The sequence below is a fragment of the Sceloporus occidentalis genome, unplaced genomic scaffold, assembly GCF_023333645.1.
Source record: "Sceloporus occidentalis isolate IW3139 unplaced genomic scaffold, rSceOcc1.0.p SCAF_3, whole genome shotgun sequence".
Lineage (NCBI taxonomy): Eukaryota > Metazoa > Chordata > Lepidosauria > Squamata > Phrynosomatidae > Sceloporus > Sceloporus occidentalis.
The window spans coordinates 211,414,719-211,442,259 of NW_028316983.1; the positions used below are offsets into that span (position 1 = coordinate 211,414,719).

Consider the following 27,541-nt stretch of genomic DNA (forward strand, 5'->3'; position numbering starts at 1 on the left):
GCAGGGGAACCTTGTACTTTCTTCACTTTTGTTGTGTGCCTTCAAGTCATTTCCGACCCTGAGGTGAACCTATTCTGGGGTTTTCTTGGCAAGATTTGTTCAGAGGTGTGCCGTTGCTTTCCCTGAAGGCTGAGCATGACTTGCCCAAGGTCACCAGTGAATTACCATGGCTGAGCCATAATCGAACCCTTATCTCCGGAGTCACAGTCTGACACTCAACTATCTAGGCCATATTGGATCTTTCTTCACTTTAAAAAGGTAAAGGTTTCCCCTTTGACAAAGTTGTCAAGTCATGTCTGACTGTAAGAGATGGTGCTCATCTCCATTGTTAAGCCGAAGAGCAAGCGCTGTCAAAGACAACTCCATGGTCATATGGCCAGTATGACTGCAGGGAACGCTGTTACTTTCCCACCAAAGGGGTATCTATTTATCTAATTGCACTTTTTACATGCTTTCAAACTGCTAGGTTGGCAGAAACTAGGGCAAATGATGGGAGCTCAGTCTGCCATGCAACACTTGGACCTTGAATTGCTGATCTTGCAATTGACAGAATCAGCATCTTAACAGCTGAGCCACCATGGACGTTATCAGACAAGGGAAATTGGAAGTATAATCCAATGGCAATCCGAACACAATCATGGGGCTTAATGTTATTGTGTGATAGACTACTACATGTAATTTTGGGCAATGGCAAGCTATTTTTGGGCAATGGGAAGTCAGTCTGAACGCAATTCGAATTCACGTAAATTCACTGAACTAGTGAATCCATGAGAATGTGTTCTGGCCCCACTTTCTTTTCATTTGAAATTCAGAGAAATTCCTCCCGTGTGATAAATCCCCATTTTGCTGTCTCCGCTTTGGGGTTGCCATAAGTCAAAACTGACTTGGAGAATTGGCAACCAGAGGCCCTCCTTTTCCAGGACATGTCCTACATTTCAACCTTCTTCTGCTCAGGAGGAATTCCCAAATGTCCTGCATCCTGAGCATGACTAAGAAGCATAAATTTAGATATGTAAATATGTATGCTCAGGAAGAAGAGGAAGAAGGAGAAGAAGAAGAAGAGGAAAAAGAGGAAGGGGAAAAGAAGAAGAGGAGGAGGAGGAGGAGAAAGAAGTAGAAGAGGAAGAAGAGGAAAAAGAAGAAGAGGAAGGGGAAAAGAAGACGTTGAAGAAGAGGAGGAGGAGGAAAAAGAAGAGGAAGAAGAAGAGGTGGAGGAAAAAGAAGAGGAAACAAGAAGGTGATGAAGAAGACGAGGAGGAGGAGAGGTAGAAGAGGAAGAAGAAGAAGGAGAGAAGGAGGATGAGGAAGACGAAGAGGAAGAAGAGGAGGAAGAAGAAGTGGTAAAAAAAGAAGTTGAAGAAGAGAAAGAAGAAGAAGGATGACAAGAAGAAGAAGAAGAAGAGGAGGACGAACAACAACAACAACTACAGTCCAAAGCCAGAGGCCTCAGAAGGGGCGAAGGGCGGGCGTCCCTGACTGAGGCGACCTAGGCCCAGCCACTAGGCCCCTCCTCCGCCCCTCGCCGCCATTTCGCCCCTCCCTCCCGGAGGCCGAGGAGGAGCCAATCCGCGCGGAGGATGTTGGCGGCGGGGAGGAGGCCCGGTTGCTAGAGCAGCCGAGAGTCTCGAGGCGGAGGCCAGCAGGAGCCCCAGCTGAAGAAGCCTGAGGGGGCGGCAGTGGCGCTGCGCCATGGAAGGTCTGGAGGGACGAAGAGCGATGGGGCGGGGCGGCTGCATCCACACTGGGGAAATAGCCCGGTTTGGCACCGCTTTAGCTCTCTGTCTGGGTCTTTGCTATGGAATTCTGGGAGTTGGAGAATCCCATAGCCTTCATCCAGAAAGAGAATTAAAGCGGAGCCAAACCGGGTTATTTCCCCAGTGTGGATGCAGCCTTTTGTGCGCAGCCTGGTTTGGGGAGGGAGGTGCCCGGGCGGAATGGGGTTTTGAGCTCTTTCCCTTGCAGGGCCTTGTCCTCCTTTGCTGTGGAGGACGCAGAGGTCCTCAGTTTTCCCAGGACCTGTCATACATTTCAAGCCTCTGTCCAGGAGGACTCTTCCCAAATGTCCTCCATTTTGTACATTTTGCAGGGCCTTGTCCTCCTTTAAGGTCAGGGATGTAGGACCTGCCCTACATTTCAGCCTCCAGGAGAAATTGCAATACGCCCTCCATTGTGAGCATGACTAAGAAGCATGGATTCATATTTTTATATTAATGCTTTAGCATGCATTTGCCATTAATGTTTTATCTTGCATTTTTATATCAATGTTTTAGCTTGTATTTCTCCCCCTGAATGCCCTACATTTTGCAGGGCCTTATCTCCTTTGCGGTGAGGATGGGGTGAGCCTCCTTTTCCAGGACCTGCCTTGCTTTCCAGCCTTCTGTCAAAATGTCTTCCATTCTGAACATGACTAAGATGCATGAATATGTATTTATATTAGCGTTTTTAGCTTTTTATTTGGTCATGTCCTCCATTTTTTTCTCAAAGGCCCTACATTTTGTGCTGCCTTGCCCTGTTTTGTGGTAAGGGCCGCTGGTCACCCCACCAAAGGATTTTCTGGGCACTTCACCAAAGAATCACCCTTATTCTTAGCACAAATCTTTAGTTTGGGGTTAAATTTAAACCCTTTTCTTTATGTTAACAAAATTTATTGCCAGGGAGGAGAGCTGTGTCTCAGACTCAAGAGGTTTTCTTTTTTTTAGAAAATAAGGCTGTGTGTGTTATCTGTTATGTTATTATTTGCAAGTCAAAGTTATTGTTAATGTTTTGTGAAGGTTATTTAAAAGGCTAGCCTCATGCTTGCTCCAGAAACTCCAACTGGCCCAGAATATGGCAGCCAGGTTGGTCTCTGGTCCATCCAGAAGGGACCCTATCACACCAATCTTAAGATCACTTTGCTGGCTGCCTATTAGTTTCCAGGCCCAGTACAAGGTGTTGGTTATGACCTTTAAAACCCTAAATGTCTGCAACCTCCCAGAGGGCCTTTTCAGCTACCGCTCCCAGATTATGGACCGGCCTCGAGATCTGTCATATTACCACCTTAAACAGCTTTTTATAAATAATAATAATAATAATAATAATAATAATAAAATCTTATTTGTATTTTCCAGCATCTCCCAAGTGGATCGAGGCGGGATTACAACCCAGTGCAATATACACTATACAAATACAAATCACAATAAAAACAGCACAATATAGTACAATAGAATATAAAAATAGGTAACAATTAAAAACGCTACTATCAAAGCGAAAGAGGAGAAAGATGTTTCAATCTAGGTCAAAGAGGTAGAAGAATATGTCTTATAAGAGATCAGGTGGGTAAACTCGCCGGAAGACATCCGTCTTAACTGCCCTCTTAAAGGCCGCCAAGGAGGTAGTGAGATGGATCTCTTCCGGGAGACTCTTCCAGAGTTTTGGAGCAGTTGCAGTAAAGTCTTTCTGGGAAGTGGAAGTTAGTCTGATTGTGTGTGATTCCAACAAATGCTTCCCCAATGTTATAAGAGTGCGGGGCGGATTATGTAGGGAGAGGCGTTCCTGCAAGTAACTCGGACCCAAGCCATGTAGGGCTTTAAGGGTAATAACCAACACTTTGTATTGCACCCAGAAGCTAATTGGCAGCCAGTGAAGATCTTTTAAAATTGGAGTTATGTCATTGAACTTTGATGAACCGGTGACCAGTTTGGCTGCCATATTTTGAACTAATTGAAGCTTCCGGACTTGGTACAAGGGTAGCCCCATGTAGAGCGCATTACAGAAATCAAGACAAGAGAAATGCAGGCTAAAGCATGTACTACTGCTTCAAGGTCCTTTTGGCTCAGGTAGGGACGCAGTTGGTGTATCAGCCGAAGTTGGTACCAAGCTGTGAAGACGGATCTCTTCCGGTAGGCCTTTCCTGAATAGATACCTAGCCACCAAAAAGAAAACGTAACCCATTTTTCTCTAATTTGTTTACAGCCACTGGTTGTTGTTATTGTTATTGCTGCTAGAGTTTTAATTATGTTTTAAATTGTAATTGGTGGTATTTAAGGGGGAAGGGCTTCGGGGGTTATATTATGAAGAGTCCTGGTGGCGCAGTGGTTAAATGCCTGTACTGCAGCCACTCACTCAAAACCATAAGGTTGCAAGTTCAGTACCAGCGAAAGGGCTCAAGCTTGACTCAGGCTTGCATCCTTCTGAGGTCTCTAAAATGAGTACCCATATTGTTGGAGGCAATTAGCTTACAGTTGTAAATAGCTTAGACACTGTTAGTTCAGTATGAAGCGGCATATAAATGAAGCTGTTTGTTTTGTTTTTATGAATGTACATTTTAATGTTGTAAGCCGCCCCGATTGCGTTGTGCAGAGGGGCGGGATAAAATAAAGACGGCAGGAGGATTCTTACCTCTCAACCCATGTCTCTTTCTCTCTCTTTATGTGTTTGAAATTGAATTTTCCAGAAATGTCAAGAGTGGAGGAATGGGAGGTGGATAACCAAACAAGAGGCTTTTTTTTTTTTTTGCTTTGCAAAAGCATTTGCTTTGATAGACACTATCAGTTGCAGAATAATAATAATAATAATAATAATAATAATAATAATAATAGTTGGTACAGTGGGCCCTTGTTTGGGTCTAGGGCTTTCTGTGGATTCCAAAATCTGTGGATGCTCTAGTCCTGTTAAATACAATAGGGTAGTAAAATGGTTTCCCTGGTGGCAAAATCAAGGTTTTCTTGCTGGAAATTATTTATTTTGAAAATATTTTTCAAGCAGTGGATAGAAAATCCATGGATATGGAGGGCTGACCATGTGTGTACACATGCACTCACATATGTATTTTTTTAATTCCCTAAACTATTCAGATTTCTATGTTTCAGATTTTTTAATGCAACTCTCTGGAAGCTTCTTGAGCTGTTTCAAGAAGCAGTTTGATAAGAGGGGAGGAAGCTGCTTGGAAATGATTTTAAAGAACTATGATGCTAGCAATCTGGAGGTTGTGTGTGTGTGTGTGTGTGTTTGTCTGTTTTGATCTGGAATGTATTCGATATGAGTATTGGCAAACAGATGCAGAGAGATCCATTTTTGTTGGAATCCCACATTCTAGTCAGTGCAGGTTTTATATTTCAATTACAGATGCAGAAAATGTAATGGTAAAAGTGATTTCAATGTTACTTGGGGAGAAAGGCCTAAACTTGAAAGGAGTTCTTTGCTGGTTCAGACATTCTCCCCTTTGGTGGAGTAAGGTTTGGCCGACTTCTCTTTCCACATCAGTGTTATCTCATTCCAGAGCAATGACCTTGTATGGCTAGTTTTGGCTGTGCTAGTTCAAGTAGCATAGCATTCTTGTGCCATATGCGGTTTAAAATATTTCATGTATATTAGATCCTTCTGTTCATGTGGTCAGCATTCTTGTCACATCTGGCCAACAAAATACTCATTTATTTCTTTTTTTGCTTTGGGCAGCTGACGTTCTGAGGATGACAGCATTGTTTGGACTGCTTTCTCATCATCTGTTTTATTATTTGTGTTGCGTTGGTCCTCCTTTTTTCTGTCCTGTAACAGTCACAGTGAACAAATCCTATTCTGATATTGACAAGTTATAGAAGAGGAAGGGGTAATGTTGATGAAGAAAAAGTGAAATAAGTAAAGCTGAGCAGCTTACTTCTAGAGGGAAAATAAAATGAAATTTCAGGATCCTATCCTTCTGAAATCCATATTGTTTAAAGCCCATTGAAGTTAACATACTCTGAGGTATTGTAGTCATTGTCTTTAAAAATGCAATCCTGTGCATGTAATTCAGAAGTAATTCTCACGGAATTCATTGGGGCTTACTGCAGGAAAATGCATAGAGGAATTCTGCCTAAGACATAGAAGTGCTTCTGGTACAGTTTGAAGTGTCCCTTATCTGGTATTGTGAAATAACCCAATACTGTCCATATGGGTAGCTGAGATGGCGACACTTTTGCTTTCTGATAGTTCAGTATACACAAACTTGGTTTCATCCACAAAATTATTTAAACATTGAATATAAAATTACCTTCATGCTATAAGGTGTATATGAAACATAAATTTATTTGATGTTTAGAATTGGGCTCCATCTCCAAGATATCTCGATAAGTATATACAAATATTCCAGAATCTGAAAAAATCCAAAACACTTCTGGTCTCAAGCATTTCAGCTAAGGGAGACTCAAAACTATATCAAAACTGTATCTTGCTCAAAACTATAGGTCAGATAAAGATTTAGGTATAGGTTAAAATGTATAAAGAAAATATGTTTCCAAATTATTACTTTGTAGAGATTGGTGTTGGGGGTAAACAAACATGAGTTTAAAAATTATTTGTAGTAAGAATGTTTGATTAGGAGCAGGGAGAAGCAAGAGAAGTAATGCAGTTAGTCACTGGTGCATAGTTAATAACTCTCTGAGAGTAGAGACGCTTGTTATGCTGGAAGAATACTGGCACATTCTCCGAACAGTTACAGTCTTTTTGCATGTCGTCATCATTGATAGTCTTTGCTCTGAATTTTAGATTATTCTATGTAGCCTTGAAATGACTGACTAGTCCACCACACTCATGAATGCAGTCACACTGGGCATTTCTAAGTAGGACACAGTTTGGAAGGCCCTATTAAACTCACTGTAGGGTGTAATTCCTAGTAGCATGAACTAGAAAATGCACTATTTTTTTCTCTCTCCTCAGATCTATTGAATGTATTGATCTTGTGCATGGGCATATGTCTGCAACTTTAATTGCTGTAACATTGCAGTCCTGTGTCTTTGTATTCAGATGTTCTTTAAGCTTCTCAGAGTTCAGTGAGACCTGTTCCAAGAGAAGCATGGTTAGGATTGCAAGTTAAGGGTTTCTTCCCTTTGGTAGACAGCCTTAGTGTTTTTGCTTTCTTCATTTTGGTTCTTACTATTAATTTGTAAGTGTGTGGTGAAATCTGTAGTAATGCAAAAGGAATACCTTTCTATAGCTGTTCTACATTGTATAATGCTCAAAAAACATAAAGGTATTCAGTAATCATAGATACAGTTCACCCTCTGTATCCATGGATTCAATCATCCACAGCTTGAAAATATTTTTAAAAATAGGTAAATAGGAACCAAGGGCCCACTGTAGCTGGAAAGAAGGCATTCCTCTTATTTGCTAGATGATAGAAATCTCTTCCTCTCAGGTGCTCCTGGTTCTTTTATGACTTTTTTTCTGCTAAGACTAACATAACTATCTCTTTGACTATTTCCACAGTTGTAGATTAAAGGTTTAGTCTCTTTTAGCCAAAATGCTTGGGACCAGTTTTGGATTTTAGAAGTTTTTCAGATTTTGGAATATTTGCATATACCTAATGAGATATCTTAGATATGGGACCCATGTCTGAACATGAGATTCTTTTATGCTTTGTACATACCTTCTACACGTAGCCTGAATATAATTTTATTCACACTGTTTTTAAATAATTTTATGCATGAAAAAAAAAAAGATTTGCTTTGACTTTGCTTTCCTCTAAGGCTGAGAGAGTGTGACTTGTCCAAGGTCACAAACTAGAATCTGGGCAATGCCTAATGGTGGCACCTGGATATAATAGCATAGAGCCCAGTTGGATCTAAGGGTATAGCTGCTACCAAGGAATATATCCACTCTTGTATAATCCAGTCTGATCTACAGTCGTCTCAGAAGCATCAAGCACTAACAAGAAGCCATAATTAACTTAGCTGCATGTTATCACATACATTTATCCATCTTACAGATAGGAAATAGTAATGCTGAAAGCCTTGTGTAAAAGAAAATCTGAAAATTCATGCTAAAGATTATTATTATTATTATTATTATTATTATTATTATTATTATTAACCTTTATTTATAAAGCGCTGTAAATTTACATAGCGCTGTACATACGATCTTTTTAATTGGACGGTTCCCTGCCCTCAGGCTTACAGTCTAAAAAGACATGACTCAAAAGGAGAAGGGAGTGGTGGAGGGGAAGGGGATGAGGGCCAGCAGTTCTTCTCTACCTCCGAGGCCTGGATCAGGGGAGATCGACTGGAGGGAGGGGTTGGCTTCTTAATGGATGGTTAATTTCAGAATCCATACAAAACAGATCACTTAAGAAATTGAGATAATATTGTCACAGTCTAGTCAGGATGGGTCTTATGTAGCCATTGAGTTGTTTTATTTTTATTTTTTAATTTAATCATGGGATTTATATCCTACCTTTCTCCCAAAATGGGATTCAAGATGGCCTGACTATGCCTATGTTGTTGATCTATGGCTTCCATCATTTTTCACCATCTGCTCTCCTAGCTATGGCTGCAGAATTTGTGGAGCATATGATTTCCATTCCTTGTCTGGGTTATGGCTGGTGAAGGCTGAAGACATGTTTGTTCCTATTTTCCAAGGAATTTTACACTGATGTGCTTTGTATAGCCTGATAGAAAGAACGGGGAAAAAACCTGTAATATTGGCTACCAATGAAGATGAAAATGTCAAAATGCATCTGATCCAACAGACCATCCTACTTGCTGGACTGTGTATTAAACACATACACTATTGTAGTTTTCTAACTTTGGGTTATTACATAGATATTCATCTATTTATTTCTTGACACTTTTATACTGAATCAACACATACACGATTTTTATATTCCAGGAATGGACCCACTCTACTCTTTTCCTGCCCCTCACCCATACCCATTTTCATACATGCTTAGACGGATGAATATCCTGACATACATACAGCTGCGTCCCTACCTGGACCGGGGGCACCTTGAAACAGTAGTACATGCTCTGGTAACCTCTCGTTTGGATTTCGCAATGCGCTCTACATGGGGCAGCCCTTGTACCATACCCGGAAGCTACAATTAGTGCAGAATATGGCAGCTAGGCTGGTTACTGGTATACCCAGAGCCAGCCACATAACACCAGTGCTTAAGGATTTGCACTGGCTGCCGACTCGCTTCCGGGCGCAATACAAGGTGCTGGTTATTACCTACAAAGCCCTAAATGGCTTGGGCCCAGGATACCTTGAGGACCGCCTCTCCCCATACAATCCGCCCCACACTCTCAGAACATCTGGGCAGCAGCTACTGAGGGTCCCAGGGGCCAGATTAGTCTCCACATCCAGGAGAGCTTTTACCATCATGGCCCCAACCCTCTGGAATTCTCTGCCCATCGAGCTCTGCTCGGCCACCTCCCTGGCCCAGTTTAAAAAGGGGCTTAAAACTTTTTTGTTTAAATCAGCATTCCCTGACACAAGCCCCAATTAGCTCTTCCCCTCCCTAGGCCAGCAGCGGCAAGCTGGTTCGATTGTTTTAATATGTGGTAATTTTAATGTAAATGTAATTGATGTATTGTTGATGTTTTTACGATGCTGTACACCGCCCTGATTGAATAGAAGGGCGGTATAGAAATAAAATTTTTATTATTATTTTATTATACTTGAGAATGGCATACTCCTCTGTTGTTGTTACCAGCAGCCCCAGGAGGATGAGCAGAAATACTCGTGCTGTGCTTGGCTGTTGGTCTCGGGACTTGAACAATGGCCAGTATGGGTTGTAGAGCTCATCTCAAGCAGCATGTGACATCTAGTATGACTTTCCCTTACTATGTGAGTGAATAAGGCAGTGAAATAGATTTTCATTAGGGCTAATAATATTGAGGTCCAGGAGAGAACTTGTCAACTTGAGTACAAATGTTCCCTCATCTCCTTCTTGATCTTTCCCTTTCTAGCATATGTACCCCGAACATACATATGCAAACATTTTCGTTTTAAACGAACTGGTAAACTGAGTAGGGGGGAGGAAACAGGTTTTGGCAGAATGGAGGATCCTTTCAGATGTACAGAGATGTATTTTGGTGAGGCTAAAGTATTTCAGTTACAGATCCTTATTTCAGTGCATTTAGTCACAACGAAACTCCGTCTTTGGCTTCCATATACAATGCAAAATATTTATTATACGAAGTTAGTTAAAATTCCTGTTGTAGTCTTTCCTCAAAAGACTCTTGGGGACAGTCTTGTTTGATGATGAGAAAGAAGGATGAGAAATGTTTGGCCCTCCAAATTCTTGGACACCAGTTCCTAGACGTTGCAGTCAGCATATTCTAAGGGTGTGACAGTTGTAGTCAAAAACATCTCAAGGGCCAAAGAATTACCATGGCCACTCACTGAGTTTGTGTCTGATGCCAGACTCCACAGAGTTTGTGCAGTAGGTTAGAATATTGTTTTGTCTGAGAACTTCTTAATAGTTTTTCCCTCCATATTATATATTGTTTTGTCATAATGAGTTCTTCGTGTAACTCTTTAACACTATCAGTGTCAAAGAGAAAACTTTCTTATTTTGTAAGACAGTCTTGCTTTGTGCCAAGCCTTGGAAGATTCATTTCTGTAAACATTTTTGCCCTGTTTTGTTGCTTGTAAAGGTTACTTGGTTCTTAGGTAAATAACGGATTTGCATGAGCTTTTTATAAGGACATTGGTTCATTCAAGATAGCTATGAAATAGGATCAGAAGATGGGAAGTATCCAGCAGTGATGGTACATAGCAATAAGATTTCTTTCTGCGAAGGAGTGAGCAAAGAATGGCCTCATGTAGTCATGCAAACCCAGTGTGCCCCAGAATTTTTTAAAAATAATTGACAGCAGTTTGTCCCCTGAAAATTTCTGATAGATTTGCTAAATGTGCTATAGCCAATGTGGAAAAGAGCCAAATGAACTTGAGTCATTTTATTATTATTATTATTTGCCATCAAGTCGACTTTGACTTGTGACCCTATGAATGAGAGATCTCCAAGAGTCCTGGAACTGGTTTCCTTGAATGAATCAATTCACCTGTAATGCCGTTGCCCTCTTTTCCTACTGTCTTCCACTGTACCAAACATTATTGTCTTTTCCATTGAGAAAACACTTCTCTAGGCATTTGTAGGTCCTCCAGCATGATTCGATGATCAACGTCTGGCAGATGTTGACCATAGAGTTGCACTGGAAATTCCTTAGGTAAAAAGAATAGTGTTTTTTTTTATTTGCTGTTTTTCCACATTCATGGGGGACCTTCACCCCTAACCCCACCAGATCTGGAGGAACCACTATATACTACCATCCTCATAAAAATGAAATGGAGAAGAAGAAAAAATGTTTTTGGTTTTTCAGAACTGTTGCTCAAAGAAATTATATCAATTTTTGTGCGTGTGTGTGCCTTCAGGTTGCTGTCAACACTAACTCCATGAATTTCATAGCTAAATAGCACAAAAATGTGATGTATACCTTATTCTTGTGTGCCTACAAGTCATTTTTGACATATGGTGACCCTAACACAAACCTATCATAGGGTTTTCTTGGCAAGTTTCTTCAGAGTTGGTTTGCCATTGCGGAAGTTGAGTTGAACAGAAGTGTTGAGCTTGCTTCACTGTTCTTCCATATTTTCTTAATTTTGAACTTTTCTGTTTGCTGTTTCATAGTAGGTTCCAAAATGTTATTACTGTGATAGGTATACTAAAGTTATACAAGATATGGCTACTATTCTATATTCCATATTTCTTTATTGGATTAAACATTCCCATTATCCAGAATGCTGCAGTGGAAAATAGTTCTAAATATTTTTTGCTACAGAAGTGGTAGTCAAATTCTCAGAGAATGACATTGGAAAGAACTTCTCACTGGGCATGGCACTCTTTAAAATATTTTTTAAAACTATGAGTTGGAATGGCATTGCCAGCTAAGTAAAGCTTAGCTTGTAAATTTAAGCAGAGGTGCTTGTGACTCCCATAAAACATGGCAGTTTTTACTGGGTAAAAAATAACTCAAAATAGAACTAATCTTTAAAAGATGGTAGCACAACAGGGAGGGATTTTAATCCTGTTTAAGAAACACAGGTAATTGGACTAGCTTGTGGTAGAAATCCCTTAAGCAGTTTTGCCTTCAATCATTACTATTTTAATGGCTTACCTCATTTTAGTTTTCTCTTTAGAGACTTCCTGCTCTGTAAGGTATTCTTGTGTTTTAAAAATATGTTTAAAGCTTAGTTTATCATGAAATTAATGCAGTTTCTTACTGTTGATAGTGGAGACACTGACAAAAATGAGCTTCACTTCATGTTTAATGTTATTTTTATATAAAATGCCAATTTTTAAAATATATGTCTATAGAATGAACTAATTAAATTTACAGGAAAGGTATAACAATTTTCCCTGGGTAATAAAAGCTGTTTGAGCTTTTCCAGTTTTAGGGCCACTCTTTTTAATTATACAGGGCATTTGTTGAAACAGGAGGACAGTTGATCTAGGTAACCAGAAAGTCTGTGGTTTGAGAAAGTAAGTAACAATAACATGCAGATCTGCTACACATAATATTAAGTATCCCATTTGATACTGCCTAGGTTAGCCTTACATTTCTCTCCTGGTAAAAGAGCATCTGTTTTCAAGTTATGATAGGTAAGGTGGTCCTTTTTCTGCAATAAATGGTCTTTCTTACTTCCAAGTATCATGCTAATGATGGAAGAATTGGTAGACTCATAGATTATTTGTTACCTATGTTTCAACATAAATTATTATTTATGGTCTTCTGGCTCTTCAGTTTCTAACACAGGGATATATAAACAAAAAGTAAATAGAAAATACCAGGTCAGTGCTTTTTAACACAGTGTATTTCTGTAATGTCAACCATATAGTTCCTTCTCTAAGACAACAAGATTTTTTTTTTTTAAATGTGATAAATAGTTAATCGATGTTGCACAAAACTGATAGGAGTAAGTACTGTAGTGGTTGTTCTTTGAATGTTTGAGAACAGTTCCTTTTAGACCTTTGGTTTTTTTCTTACTGCATCTGTTGAAAATAAAAGGGGCACCATCCAGCTCATTGTTCCTGTGGAAGGAGATCTGATTTGGCTATACACACCCACAGCATACCAGGGATTACTTGCAGACTTGTAGCAACACCCAACAACCACACCCAACATAGAGGTGAGGGAAGATAGGAACTGCAGTCCACCAGCTTTGAGGAGGCTACAAATTGGCCATGTGTCTTATGAGATGCTGCAACTCAATTTTCTCACAAGTACACAAGATCTTGTTATCTGAATAATCAATTTATTTTAACTGAAGATACATTTTGAAAAGATAAAGGATTAAAGTCATTCTCAACAAATTAATCAGAAAGAAAACATATTTTTCCCATAGGTAATTGATTGATCAAATGTATATTTTGAAAGAGACAGCACAAAAGTAGACTATTCTGTAAAACTATTTGTATACCTTGTTTAATAGTTGAGAGTGGTTCTGTTATATTTTAGAAAGAATGTTAAGATTCATATCAGCCCAAACCATTGTTTAGATTTCTTACTTAAGAATGTATTTGTTATTTGGAAGTTGTGCATTTTGTATTGATTGGTTTCTCTTGGTCTTTTTAAACTCAGATGTTGGACTGTATTTAAAGATGTTGGACTGTTTTTAATTCAATTTAGCTGTAGGTAGATCCTAGTGAAATCATTGGGGCTCTCATTTTGACTGACTTTCCACATTAACCAAAATAGTTTGTCCAAAGTAGAACTAATTAAGTCTGGATCCAAGTTGTTGTTAATCTGTATTTCGAATGTAAGTTTGTGTGTTTCAGTGGATAATAGAAATTTATACCAAACATACGGAAAACTCTTATTCTTCTATGGAGTGTAATGTTTTCAATGAAGCAACTAAATATTACTAAATTGGAATGTGCAAGGAGGAAAGAAGGAACATTCTGGAAGGAGAAGATCCTGTAGCTGGCAGTTTGACAGCCTGAGGTTCCCCAGAGTATGAGAAAACACAGTTTCCCCTTCTGATACCCTGTTGTATGCACTGTATCAAAATGCCATTGACAAAGAGTCATAATAGAAAGGGTTAGAAAATATTGTCTCTTCTAAGATCAAGATATTTTTCTTTCTAGTACAAAAGAAATATCCAGCTGCCTAAAAGATTACTGGTTCTTGGGAAATATACCTGCAATCAGTTGGCCATCTACCAAGAGCAATAGTTAAGGAACAGGAAAAGTGAAAGGTAATATAGTACTGCTCTTGTTGCAACAGTGGAATATTAATTGTTGAGAGAGCCAGCATGGTGTAGTGGTTTGAGCATTGGATTATGAATCCCTGCTCAGCCATGAAATATCACTGCTTGACCCTGGGCAAGTCACACTCAGCCTCAGAGAAAGGCAAAGGCTGAATAAATCTTGCCAAGAAAACCACGTGATAGGTTTGCCTTAGGGTCTCTATAAGTCTGATTTATGACTTGAAGGTACGCAACAACAATTCTGTGAAGTATTCTGTCACCATCTTGCCATGAACCAGTAACAATTATAACTGTATCTGTTGAGCGTCATTAGTATTCATTTAGTTCAGTGAAAGGATGAAGTTTGTTTTTCCTATATTACTACTAGTATATGATTAATTTATGATCAACTGTTTATTGTGGAGGCAGGGGGGGGGACCATTCATGAATTACCTAATTAGGAAGGCAAATGTAAGAACTTCTTTCTTCCTTTACATTAAGGAAAGTCTGGCTTGAGTTTTGCATAGTGTATTTTTTTTCACGGTGTTGCCTTAGTTTACTCATTTTGCTTTGAAAATGTGGAGCCAGAGCAAATGCTCAGACTCTCTGAACAATTATAGTATAATTATCTTGTTAAGTAATTTTTCTGGTTTAAGAACATAAGAAGAGCCTTGCAGGTATGGTCAGCATTTGTATGCTAGAACTGCAGCTTGCTGGCAGTCCGTTTTGAACCATGGTAGCGCTGGCCTCAGGACTGCGGTGTCCAGTCACTCAGGGCTTGATTGGGGCTGGAATGGCCAGTCTGTTTGATCCCATAGTAGTTCTTTTTTATCCCTGTGCATTAGTCACTGAACAGTTGCATTCAGGGTTCTGAACTCTATTTCCCTCTCCTTTTAACATTGGCTTCTCATCTGTCCTTAACTGCTTGAAGACTTTCATCTGTCATCATTAAGACTTCTCTTTTGGTTTTTTTTGGCTGCACATAGTGTCTTTTTGTATTCCTTCCTGATAATGTCCCTGGCTTCAGTCCAACATTCTTCTGACTCTTGGTCAATTAGGCTTAAGTGCAAATCTGGTTTTTTTCCTTTTTTTTACATTATCTTTACATTCAACGGGGATATTCATAAAATCATAAAATTATAGAATTGGAAGAGACCACAAGGGCCATTCAGTCCAATCCTCTATAATTATTCAGGTTGTATTGTATTGTATTGTATTGACATGATGGGTGGTTTAGCTTTTTGATATTAGCTGTTAATGGTCTGTGCCACAATCTGCTGTTACTGATTATGTCATCTATTTCAGCAGTTCTTAACCTGTGGGCCACAGACCTTGCAGGAGGCTACAATGTCCTCACAGGGGATCCATGAAGGAAAGAAAGAGACCATTCCTAGTCCAGGGAACTTTGTAGTGAACAGAAAGCACCTGCGCATGTGCTTGGCTCTCCTGTGTGACATCAGTGACCCTTGCTTCCTCCCTTGGCCTCTGGGAAACAAACCAATGGATAGAGATGCTGAGCAAGAGCCTGCCTCCCTATGACTTCACAACTCCTCTCTGTCAGCCCCTGGCCCTAGTCTCTAGGATGGCATCCATCTGAGGGCAAGGGGGAAGGAGATGCTGCCTGTGCCTTTGCCCTCCATCATGGTGCTGCCCTGAGGCACATGGCAGTGGGCAAGAGAACAAGTGGTGATGACAGTGCCCATTTTCATAGCCCTTGATTCTCAGTGGCTGGTGTGGATGTGCTCCTCTCAATCTCCCTCTCCTCCCTTCTCTGCCCATGCTCCACACATAGTTTCTCTTTAACTCCTGGGCAACATAGAAAATGCAGGAGTGGGAGCTGACTTCAAAACCCTCCTCGTGAAGGAAGTGAAGGGAGGCAGGTGGGATAAAAAAGGAAAAGAAAATGGGGAACTAGAGTTGGGAGGGGGAAGCAGGGAAAAAGGGGTTGGCCTCAGTGGGCAGGATGACAATCACCCTTCTCCAGTTGCCCATCCTCTCACAATTTTTCAGAAGATGATGGGTGGGTGGTAGACATTGCCTTGGTGAGTGTGCTGCCTGGCTTGCTGCCTTCTCCCCTGATTAAGGCTAAGCCTGCAATTCCTTTTTTACTTATTTGGGAGTAAATCCTTTATTTCCAATAATGGGAAAGTTCAGAGAGAAAAAAGGTGCAAGATAAAGTGTGGAACTTGAGGCAGGGAGGAGCTGACTCAGCACTACAGCTCTTATGTCATTTAGTCTTGGAAAGACTAAATGTTTAGTAACCTTATGCGCTTTCCAGACCGGTGCTTTGCACCAGCCTGGATACGTGCTAGGGTCGCCCAAGGACGGCGCCACCGCACACCCCACAACCCTAGCACTTTGCGGTGGTGTGATAATGGCAGCGCCCTGTATACACAAGTGCTGCCATTATGACATCACGGCTGCGCCACAGCCAAATGGCGCAGCTGGACATGACATCTCCACAACGCTGCAGGGTGCTTTGGGCGCCCTTTCAGCGTTGCAGGAAGGCGCTCCGAAATGGAACTCCTTTCTGCCACATGCATTGCTGGTGCAGCCTTTACATGGCCGTGCCAGCTATGCGCCAGCCAAGCGCCCCCTTTCTCCCCTTCCCCGCAGCTGTCAGAGTGTTCTTGGGGTATGAAGCCCCAAGGACACCCCTTTCCAGGCCATAGGGAAGCGGTGCTTTGCCACTTCCCCAAGTCCTGGAGAAGCAGCGGATTTGGGCCTCTGGGGCTGCCACTGCAGATGCCCAGGCCGCAATCCGGACGGGAAAGAGGCGGGTGCAGACCGCCTCAAAGGGGCGGTCTGTATCCCGCCTTAGTTATTAAGGTAGTACAAAATGCTAATTTTAGCTGACTGTGATGGGATATAGGGTGTTGGTGTCTTTGAAGAAACACAGTGCTTTGTAGATGAGATGACTCACCTTTATTTACTAAAAAAAAGTACCTGTACTCTCTTTCTAACTTAAAGATAACTACTCAAAGTATGTTCATTCATTCATTCAGTCATTCATTCTTTTTGCTCTTTATCAAGAGAACATTATGTTCACTAATTTCTAAAGAGATTTCTTAAAGCCATTGGTTACAGTAGTGGTATTTTCTATTATTATATCTGTTCTTTAAAATGAAAAACCAATATAAAGAAGTTCCTTTATAAAAGAAAAGAGCTAATTATCTGCAACACTAGAAAAACAACAACAGCAAAAGAATCAGGTTTAATGTGAGGAGGAGGGAGTTAAGCTTTCCATATGTATTTCGTGCACTTTAGAGTTTTAAATCTTGAGTTAAATCTTGGGGTTCATGGCAGCAAAAGATATTTAAAGGGCGTCCCTGGTTAAAAAAAAGATTAACAACTACTGATCTATTTGATTTCTATCTTAATCATCAGCTTATGTCCATGTATACAGTCAGCTCTTTGGTTACTTGAATAATAATGTGTTTGCGATGAACACACTGTTGCCCTCCCAAAATTTCATCAGTCACTCTCATGATTCATTACTTGTTCCTAAGGTGAATCGTCCTACAATATTTGATTCTGCTCTGTTTCTTGTTTTTGCATTTTAGTCACATATGATTAACAAGAAGTTCTGTTTTGGTGTGTGATCAATTTTCTCCTGGACCCCAGCACAGAAACTTTCAATTTCTTACCTTCTACCTCTGTAGTTGGAGCATAAACATGGATTATGATTATAGATGTTTTCCCCTGAATAGTTCATCAGATTTTGCATTATATCCTTTGACTGCTTTTGCTGCATCTCTCCTCACTATTAATGCCACTCCATTTCTTCTTAGATTTCCATGTCCTGCATGAAACACTGTGTGATTTTGTAATTCAAAATATCTAATTCCTGTCCACTTTAGCTCACTCATCTCAAATATTGGAATCGTTATGCATTTCATTTCTTGTTTTATTACAACTAGTTTCCCTCAGTTCATGCTTCCCATATTCCATGTTCCTATAATATGTGTTGTGAATCTTCAGAACAACTGAACATCCTTTCAGCTTGAGTTAACTTGCCTCATTGGACACAATGCTACTTGTAGTTTTCCTCTGCTGTTGAGTTGTATCTGGTCTGGAAGCCTCACCTTTTGACACTACCTCTTGTTTCATTTTGGATTGTCTCATTATAGGATTTTCAACATAAAAGACTTTCAAAAGGGGTTTACCATGTCTCCTTTTGTGCATTATAAACAGGTGTTAGCTATGTTGCCACTGCCATTGTTTCTGAGACATCCACTGCCAGTGTCACCCTCTACTAATACTGCTGCCCAGTAGCTGTTTGGCACATTTTGTCTGGCCCCTCAGAAAAATCCTGTCTGACGTGGGAAACCCTAGCAGCAGCACTATTAGCAGCAGCATGGCCTCTTGCCTCCCCATCACTCAATCCCACCACCACTGAAATCTGGTGCAGTGGTGTGAGTTACATTCCTAGGCTGCCTTAATTAAAAGGAATAAAAAGATCTGAATGCTGTGCAGTTGAGAAAACATGATTATGTACCCCAGCTCAATGTAGTATAGGGTGCTTCTGCTGCTAGCACAGTCCTTAAATTAAGTTTATGACTAAAAGCTTTAGAAGAGAAAATGGATGAGGTCTACTGATTTATTTGTTTCATTGTTTAGGTTTTGCAAAATGTTTACACACAAGTGCTGTCTTTTAGTCATTGGTTCACCCAGTATAAGGGATTTGAATGTTAAGAGCACTACCCCAGTCAGTATTCCGATCCCTAAGGATGGTAGATTTATTCTACCGTTACCCACAGGAACAGGAGGAGGCTTTGCATGTTTGGGTAGAAATGTGGAGCATTTTAGGCATAGGTATGAGTAAAACTCATGAAGATGCTGCATAATTATTGCAGTTTTTATGTCATCATTCCTCTTGTAGGTATGTTGAAATTAAATACAAGCAAACTAACTTCTGTGGCCTAAGAAATGAAAAACAGAAATTATATTGACACAATCCATATGTGTGTATTTCTTTTAAGATGATGAAAGTGTGGAACGACCGGAAGATTTGTTACCATGCAAAATTTGTGGAAGGACCTTTTTTCCAAATGCATTAGTAAGTACAAAATCAGGTGACTGAAAATAAGAGTGAGATGTATTCAGCTTCTTGAAAGTGAAGCTGTTCTACACTGCGGTAACCAAATTATCCAATTTCCCAGTGTCACCAATTCAAGCATACAGTATATGTTCTTACTCAGAATTGTTTGGGAATGAATTATTATTCAATTAGGTTAGAGTTAATTACTCATGCCGTGAAAGCAGCTGACTAGCAAGGTAATTGCATCCTTATTTATATGCCTGGGATTGCATGCTAGAACAGCAACTGATGTTTTTGTTTTCAGAATAGTAACCTTCCCTGTATCTCATCTCTGAGTGATAGTTTACTCTCTCAGGTCTCCCTGCTTTTTTTCTTTTTCTTTTTAATAAAGAAGGGAAACTATTTCCAAAAGTAAATGTTAACACTTTTTTCTCTTGTTATTTGCAGCGGAAACATGTTCCCATTTGCCAAAAAAGTGCTGCTAGAAAAAGAAAAACATTTGACTCCAGCAGACAGAGAGCTGAGGGAACTGATATTTCTACTGTAAAACCTCTGAAACCACGGGTATGTGCATGCATGTTATAATATCACTATTTTTGACAGCTGTCTTTCAGTGGGCATGTCACTTAGTTACTGATTAAAAACATGCTATGTCTTCAGGTATTTGTTCATAGCAGGCATGGATGATAATTAACCCAGTAGGAGTAGGTAATTGCTTTAAAGGGTATACATTTTTCTCTAAATCTACATTTTCATTAAGATTCTAGTTGTACATAGTATATCTAGAATGATTCATATTGGATGTTAATTATGCAGTTAGGCATCATTCACCCTAAATTTAACCAGAAGTAGTTTCCACTGGCTGAAGAACGGGGTATAAGTGAATGAGAGAAGAAATTTGAGAAATGTATAACCAGATGTGTTCTTAGCTCTTAAAGCAGCAATATCCACCCCTCAACTCTGAACAAAAGCAGGAGATATTGTTGTTGCACATCCCTTATTTAGAAATCAAATGCATGTCTCATGAATGTCTCATGAAATATTAAATGTTTTATAACCAATCACCACTTCCCTATCAATGAGCTAAATATAGATTATATAACTTTTCTGCTTCTTTCAAGAGGCAATATGACTTCATTTAAGAGGGATAAATTGTACTTAATGGTGTTATCTTTAATATTGCATACAGAGCTTGAAGTACTTATGTATAATGCACTTGATCAAATTATAATTATATGTGTGCTATTTCTATTGTCTTCTTAGCCAGAACCCCCAAAGAAACAATCCAACTGGAGAAGAAAGCATGAAGAACTCATAGCAGCTATACGAGCAGCCAAAGGGGTTGATCAGGTTATTAAAGAAGGAGGAAAACTTCCACCACCACCGCCACCTACATATGATCCTGGTATGTTGTGTGAAAGCCTGAAAATGTCCTTGAACTGCGGTATCTTCTTCTGAATATTTAGACAAACATAACCCATCTGTGTCATCTGATTATTTTCCATCTGATTATGAACAGGTTAACATGTAGATCAAAGCATATGAATAGGCATGTGTTATCATGCTTCCTTGGTATACATGTTTCTATACATACCTGAAATCTATTTCTACATTTGTTTAGTAAGCCTATCAGGAAAAATGGATGCCAGGAATATTTCAGACAATGCTAGCTAAACTATCTCACCCGCCACTTCTAGCTTTCTTCTTTCTATCCTGAATTTTAATAACAACAATAACAATAACAATAATAACAATAATAATAATAATAATAATAAATTTTATTTATATACCACTTTTCCAAAAGATCAAAGTGGTTTACATAGAATTAAAACCAATTACAAACATATCATAAAATAGATAAAAACCAACAACACAATGTACAATACACAGATATAAAAACAATCATTGAATAGGGTGAGGCAGAGAGTCGATGGGATCAAGTACATAACTTCATTTTCCAGAGGGGAAGGCTTTACAGAAGAGGAAGGTTTTAAGCCTCTTTTTAAATGTTTCCAGGGGGGTGATCAGACGGAGCTCCTCGGGGAGACTATTCCAGATTTGTGGGGCCGCTACTGAGAAGGCCATCTGGGATGTAATAACATATTTAGAAGGTGGAATTTCCAGCAAGTTCTTCCCAGTTGTTTTGAGTGTGCGGGGCGGATTATATGGGGAGATGAGGTCCCTCTAGTAACTCAGGCCCAAGCCATGTAGGGCTTTATAGGTAATAACCAACACCTTGTATTGTGCTCGGAAGCGAATAGGCAGCCAGTGCAGATCTTTCAGAATAGGTGTTATATGGTCAAACCTGGAAGCACCAGTGACCAATCTGGCTGCCATATTTTGTACTAACTGAAGCTTCCGAGTTTGGTACAAGGGTTGCCCCATGTAGAGCGCATTACAGAAATCTAAGTGAGAGGTTACTAGAGCATGTACCACAGTTTCAAGGTCCCTTTGGCCCAGGTAGGGTCGCAGTTGGCGTATCAACCGAAGTTGATAGCAAGCACTTCTGTCGCATCTACTTGAGATGTCAACTGCAGAGACGAGTCCAGAAGTACTCCTAGACTGAGAACTTCATCCTTCAGGGGAAGTGTGACCCCATTCAGGACAGGTGGATAAATTTCCTTCCTCGGGCCTGGGGAACCTATCACGAGTACTTCCGTTTTCTCTGGATTCAAACTGAGTTTGTTTTCCCTCATCCAGCCCATTACCGACTCTAGGCAGGCATTCAGAGGAGAGACTCCATCCTTAGTCACTGCATCAGTCAGAGGCACAGAGAAGCATATTTGGGTGTCATCAGCATACTGATAACACCGTGCCCCGTGTCTCTGGATGATCTCTCCCAGCGGTTTCATGTAAATGTTAAACAAAGTGGGGGACAAGATAGCTCCCTGAGGGACACCAGATGTCTGTGAAAATCAAGTTAAAAATGCCTTTTTAACTTGGTTTTCACAGAGGCCTGGCTATGGTCATCCTGTGCTGTTTTGTTATTACTCCTCCCAGACCTTAGACTGAGTCATTGTTATCTCTCAAATTGTAATGCTGAAGAAAAAAACATGGATATTCCAACCACCCCCAGTTCCTTGGTACACAACAGTTTGTGTAAGATACCTATTGACCCTTTTAGCAATAGCAGCTTCATTTATATATCACCTAAGCAGTCTCTAAGCAGTTTACAACTGTAAGCTATTTGCCCCCAACAACATGGGTACTCACTTTAGCTACTTCAAACGATGCAAGCCTTAGTCGAGCTTGAGCCCTGCCTGACTAGTGTTGAACTCACAACCTTATGATTTGTGAGTGAGTGGCTGCAGTACAGGCATTGAACCACTGTGCCACCAGGGCTTTTAAGACTTGGGATTGTAGGAACATGCCTATAACATGTGAATGTAATGTAGAAAAAAGCCTGAAGTTCAGCAAAATCTGGAGCTTTTTATTATGTCATGGCCAGGAAATTTTTGACCCTCCAGATGCTGTTAGGCTGAAATTTCCATCAGCCTTAGCCAGTGTAGGGAGTGATGAGGACTTCGGGGGGGGGGGGGGCACATGTTCACTGAGTGAACATGAGCGATAAGGAAAAAAGCATAATGGCAGTGGGGGAAATTGGCAGGAAGCCTCACAAAAACTAGTTCTTGAATTCACGTAAAGGTACATTCCTTGCCAGTGATGTGAAAGCTCCTCTTCTCATTTTCATACATGCAAATGTATATTTCTCACATTACCCTTGCATCTTTGCAGTGTTTTCCAGCAGAACTTTTCTAGCTAGTTTTCTCTTCCAGTTGTGCTCTCAGTGTGAACAGGAACAAATCTTGAGAGTTCTTGGTAATTTATTTATTTCAAACTTTGCAGATAAAGTCATTCAGTTTCACGTTGGCTTCTGAAGGTATTCCATGCATACACCAATTGTGTTTGTTTGGATGAGTTTCAGCTTTTGTAACCTGTGGTTTTGGATCATGGTCTTAGAAAGATTCAGTCTACTCCCTTGCTAACTTCACCATTGACCAAGTGAGATTTTGTGAATTCTCACTTAAATGTAAGCTTAATCCAAACAGAAGAGGTGGGTAACTGACAACAGACAAATTCCCTGCCCTGGGACCACAAACTTTTCAAAGGAGAGGAGTTTTCTTCACCTAATATGATATTTGGATGTCCAAGTGCCATCTGTAAAAAGTCTGCCTTTTTCCAGTTTTCTGTAGTTTGACATCAAAGCTCTCTCCAGGCAGAGTGCTGTTTTATTTACTTACATAATATATCTCAGTCTTCAGACAATTACCCGCTCCTAAACCAGTTCACATCAATAAAACAGAGACAGTGGTTTGGATACTCTCATATATATTCTGATGATGATATGATTAGACTGTTATACCAAGCTACAACTGGAGCTGCTTCTGAGGATTAATCTGACAATTCGTTCTGGAAAAGAGTCTTTATGTGGTGGTGCTGTATTTTTTAAAATGTATTGTTTTGTTTTTCAATTAATGCTGTTTTAATATAATGGCTTAATTGCATGGTTTTTTTTTAAAAAAACTTTGTAATAAAGCTTTTGGTTTTAAATGGTTTTAACTTTGTTATAAGCTGTTTTGGGTCCCAGGTTGTGAGAAAATCAAGCTATTAATTAAATGAATGATTTTTTTTAATCACTGAAAGCTACCACTGGTTAAAAAATTGCATATGGATTTTGATAGTAACTAGTTACTGGAGTTACGTTACCCCGGTATCAAGATAATTGATATGACATACAAATTCATTTCCATAAGAATTTAAGATGCTGATTCTTACTTTCAAAAGACTAAAAGATCTTGGAGTAGGCTTTCTAAAAGAGCACAATTTCAGATATCTTCTATTTTCTGTGCTTCCATCACTTTCTGAATAATTTCCTTTGCTGCTTTAATACTCAGAAGCTAGACTTGGGATTCTTGCACAGGATTCTTTCCATGGAAATTGCTCTCTTTTAAGAGGTTCCCATTTTCCCTTTGCTGCTGGCTTTACGGTGCATAATGAAGAAAAATTCATTTGGAAAGGCTTTGGAAAGTGCCAGTGTTGTTGATTCTTAATTGATTGTGGTATTTCACTACTGACTTCAAGCATATAATTACCTTATGATGCTGTTTTATTAATTTATGGTGAGTTACAGAGAGTAATTTTGTGTGTATTTTGCTGAGTGACTTATGAGCAAGCTGGAGTAAAAATGGGTGAATAAATTAATTTGTATATCTGTATTATCATTCTTATCTCACGCTGCTGCTGAATATAGATTACATCCAGTGCCCGTACTGCCAGAGAAGATTTAATGAAAATGCAGCTGATCGACATATCAATTTTTGTAAAGAACAGGCAGCTCGTATTACAAATAAAGGAAAAGTAGTTACTGAAGTTAAAGGGAAGCTTCCTACTCGAACACAGGTAAAATGGGGTTGTGCTTCTCCATACCCAATCAGTAACTTTGGTGGGTTTTTTCTCTTCGATCAGAATCTAGCCTGAAGTTAAATAATACAGCTTTAGAATACTATTTCTTTTAGATATTCAGGAAGCAAAACCAAAATTAACAAACACTGTAAAGAGACCAGGCAGGCACCAATATGCAAATTGCTATTTAAAAGTTTTCAGAGAAATGGAAAGAGAGGAAATTTCATGCATGTGTTACTTTCATTGCACATTTTTTAAAATGCACACAAACTAATAAACCAACGAGTGATAATAATAAAAGGCCTTTCAATCTGAAAGGGGCTTGGTGAAAATTGCTTTCTGCTCCAATTTTTTTTCAATCTATATCATTTTTAATGTGCAAAGTATTTCAGAGTCTCATTATAACAAAATTCACATGACAGTCAAATACCATAACACTTAAAAGTGTTAAACAGTTGGGGACATAAGAATATAGCCCTGCTATATCAGACCAAAGGCCAACATCCTGGTTTTCACAGGGGCCAATCAGATGTCTATGGAAAGTCCACAAGCAAAGTGTGAAGGCAGTAGATTTATCCTTCTCTTGCTTCCCAGCAAATGGTATTGAGGGTCTTCCTATTTCTTGTCACCTAATAGTCACTGGTAGTCTTTTTCATGGTTAGTATCCTTTGACAGCCTTCTCAAGTTGTTGGTCATGTCATCTTAGGATAGTGAATTCAATGCTTTAATGTGATCAGATTCGCACTCTTTATATAATAATAATAATTATTATTTATTTATACCCTGCTCTTCAGCCAAGGCTATTAGAGCGGCTTACAATTTGTAAATTTCTGCACCTGGAGGCACTCCCATTTACTGTTAAACTGAGGCTCAAATAATAGCTTTCTGACTCAATAAGGATATTACTCTATGTCTTTCATATGTTTCTTCAGTGTATATTACTCTTGATTATGTTTGCATAGACATGTTTCGTAGTTCAGTAGGGATGACCTGTAGCCATGTGGCATAGTCTATGTTTTTCATCTAGATCTGCTGAAAGCTGAGAAAATCTTATCATATTGTAGACAATAGTAAATAGTTTGAACCAATGATCTGGCTCAGTTCTTCTCCCCAACCTCTATTTAAAACACTGGTAAAATTCTTTATGTAAGCAGGAATGCAGTTCTTTAGCCGTGGTAACCAGTGTACATCATTTCATTGGTAAAGTCAAATTGGAAACATGGTAAATGTGTTCTAAATAAACACATAGTAAATTTGCTCTTACCCATGCCTTTTTTTTTACATGAAAATACTGGGCAGGCGTGTTAGGAAGTACTTAAAACTTTTTTAGAAACACTCTATGAGAAGAAAAGCTGTCGAGTATTTTTTTTAAAAAAATGTAACTGGAAGAGGGCAAAACTCTGTAATTTTATTGATTGGACTATTGAATCCTTTCATGTCTGTTTCAGTACAAATCAACACCAGTAAAGAAAATGCCTTCAACAGGATCAATATCGCCTGCTTCTTCGCGTTTACCACAGCCAAGTAATGAATTTTTAATTTTTTATAGATGCTTGAATTAATACTGCCACAGGACAGTACATGATAGGGCATTCTACTTAAAATGCACATGTGAATCTCTGTAGGGCTTTGGGGGACATTTCCGTATCTTAGGGCCCGTACAGACAGGCCAAAATAAAGTTGCTTTGGGTCACTTTGGAGGTATGCTGCTTAAATGACACATGCTTCCTAAGAGTCTGGAAGCCACACCAAAGCCATGCTCCAGTCCTTAGGACTGGAGCATGGGTTTGGCGTGGCTTCCAGACTCTTAGGACACATGCATCATTTAAACAGCATACCTCCAAAGTGACCCAAAGCAGCTTTATTTTGGCCTGTCTGTAAGGAGCCTTAGTGTCATTTGTATATATTTTTGTTAATTCCAGACTACAGTAATTTCAAATAGATCCTTTTTACTTGAGGCTGGTTATTGTAGCTCTTCAGTAAAGCACATTCGTTACACCCAGCTTGCCCCACATTCAGATAGGTGTTGAAAAATGTCATGTTTGACACTCAGAAGAGCTGCTTCGTTACAACATAGGGCCTGAGCAGACAGAAGAGAAAAGCAGACTTTCCCTTGGAGTTTCCTGATTCACAGGGAGAATGCACGCACCACCGGCTCCCACAGTGAACCAACAACTGACACATAGTCTGCACCACCCCTCACTCTAAGAAGATGGATGTGCCAAAATGAAGCTTTCACAACTACAAGCCACACCATTATTTTTTCTGTTTCACTGCAAACACATGTGCACAAACACATGGATGCACTGCCAGCAGCTGCCAACCCCCCCCCCCCTCATCCCACCCAGCCACCAGCCCATTGCACTTCCCACACAACTGGCCAACTGATCGCACAAACCATCAGCTGCCCATACAGTGCATCAGTGCGTCCAGTGACATTGTAACAGCATAATAATGGAGACCTCCTAGTACATGCCTCTTTCTCCCCCTTCCCTCGGTAGCCCTCTGTTGATTCAGCCAGTTTGTTGCTGTATATATTATTTTTATTTTTATTAATTTATTTTTATCGATTTGATCATTTGTATGTAGAGCGCTGTGTACATTTACAGTGCTTTAGAAATAAACAAGAATAAGAATTACATTATACAGTTGGTGATCTGATGTCGTTTCACTTAACGTCATCATTTCACTCAACGGGGTGAGCCATTTGTCAGTGGTACAGCTGACCACTTGAGCAGTTGTACCATCAATTGGCTGGCAGGCTGAACTACAGTGGTGCTGATGTTTTGCCAGCCCTTCTCTGACATGGCACTGGTTTGTAGTCGGCACACAAGTTTGCTTTAAGATCTATTTTATGATGATTTCTAAGGCCCCACTGACCTTGCCAATGTTTCTGGCTTGCTTTTTGAATAAAGTGAACCAGCGTAGAGTAGTATACAGTGCTTTAGTCTTCAGTGATGTCAATTTGTATTCTTCAGCCATAATGTTATCTGGATTGTTGTGAGCAAATCACTGTCTCCTATATTTATGCTAAAAGATTGCTGCTGAGGAATTCTAGGGTCACCTCTTTCCTTACTATTATGTATCACCTTGGCCTAGGTTCAGGAGCCCTTCCTT

The 27,541-nt window shown here is 39.8% G+C and overlaps 1 protein-coding gene across 2 annotated transcripts in view; it reads left to right on the plus strand.

Annotated features, from left to right (window-relative positions):
- The first annotated feature begins 1,548 nt into the window (after window positions 1–1,548).
- Window positions 1,549–27,541, plus strand: part of LOC149317437 (zinc finger C2HC domain-containing protein 1A-like) — a 36,875-nt gene continuing 10,882 nt past the window's right edge. Inside the window, exons 1-6 of one of the 2 annotated variants that reach the window (XM_089517505.1) lie at window positions 1,549–1,696; window positions 18,963–19,039; window positions 19,469–19,585; window positions 20,285–20,426; window positions 24,273–24,421; window positions 25,873–25,948. In XM_089517505.1, the coding sequence (XP_089373631.1) occupies window positions 1,690–1,696; window positions 18,963–19,039; window positions 19,469–19,585; window positions 20,285–20,426; window positions 24,273–24,421; window positions 25,873–25,948 (568 nt within the window). In that variant the 5' untranslated portion in view covers window positions 1,549–1,689. Of the gene's footprint in view, window positions 1,697–17,948; window positions 18,863–18,962; window positions 19,040–19,468; window positions 19,586–20,284; window positions 20,427–24,272; window positions 24,422–25,872; window positions 25,949–27,541 lie in introns of those variants that run through there. The other variant, XM_089517504.1, reaches the window with a different exon arrangement.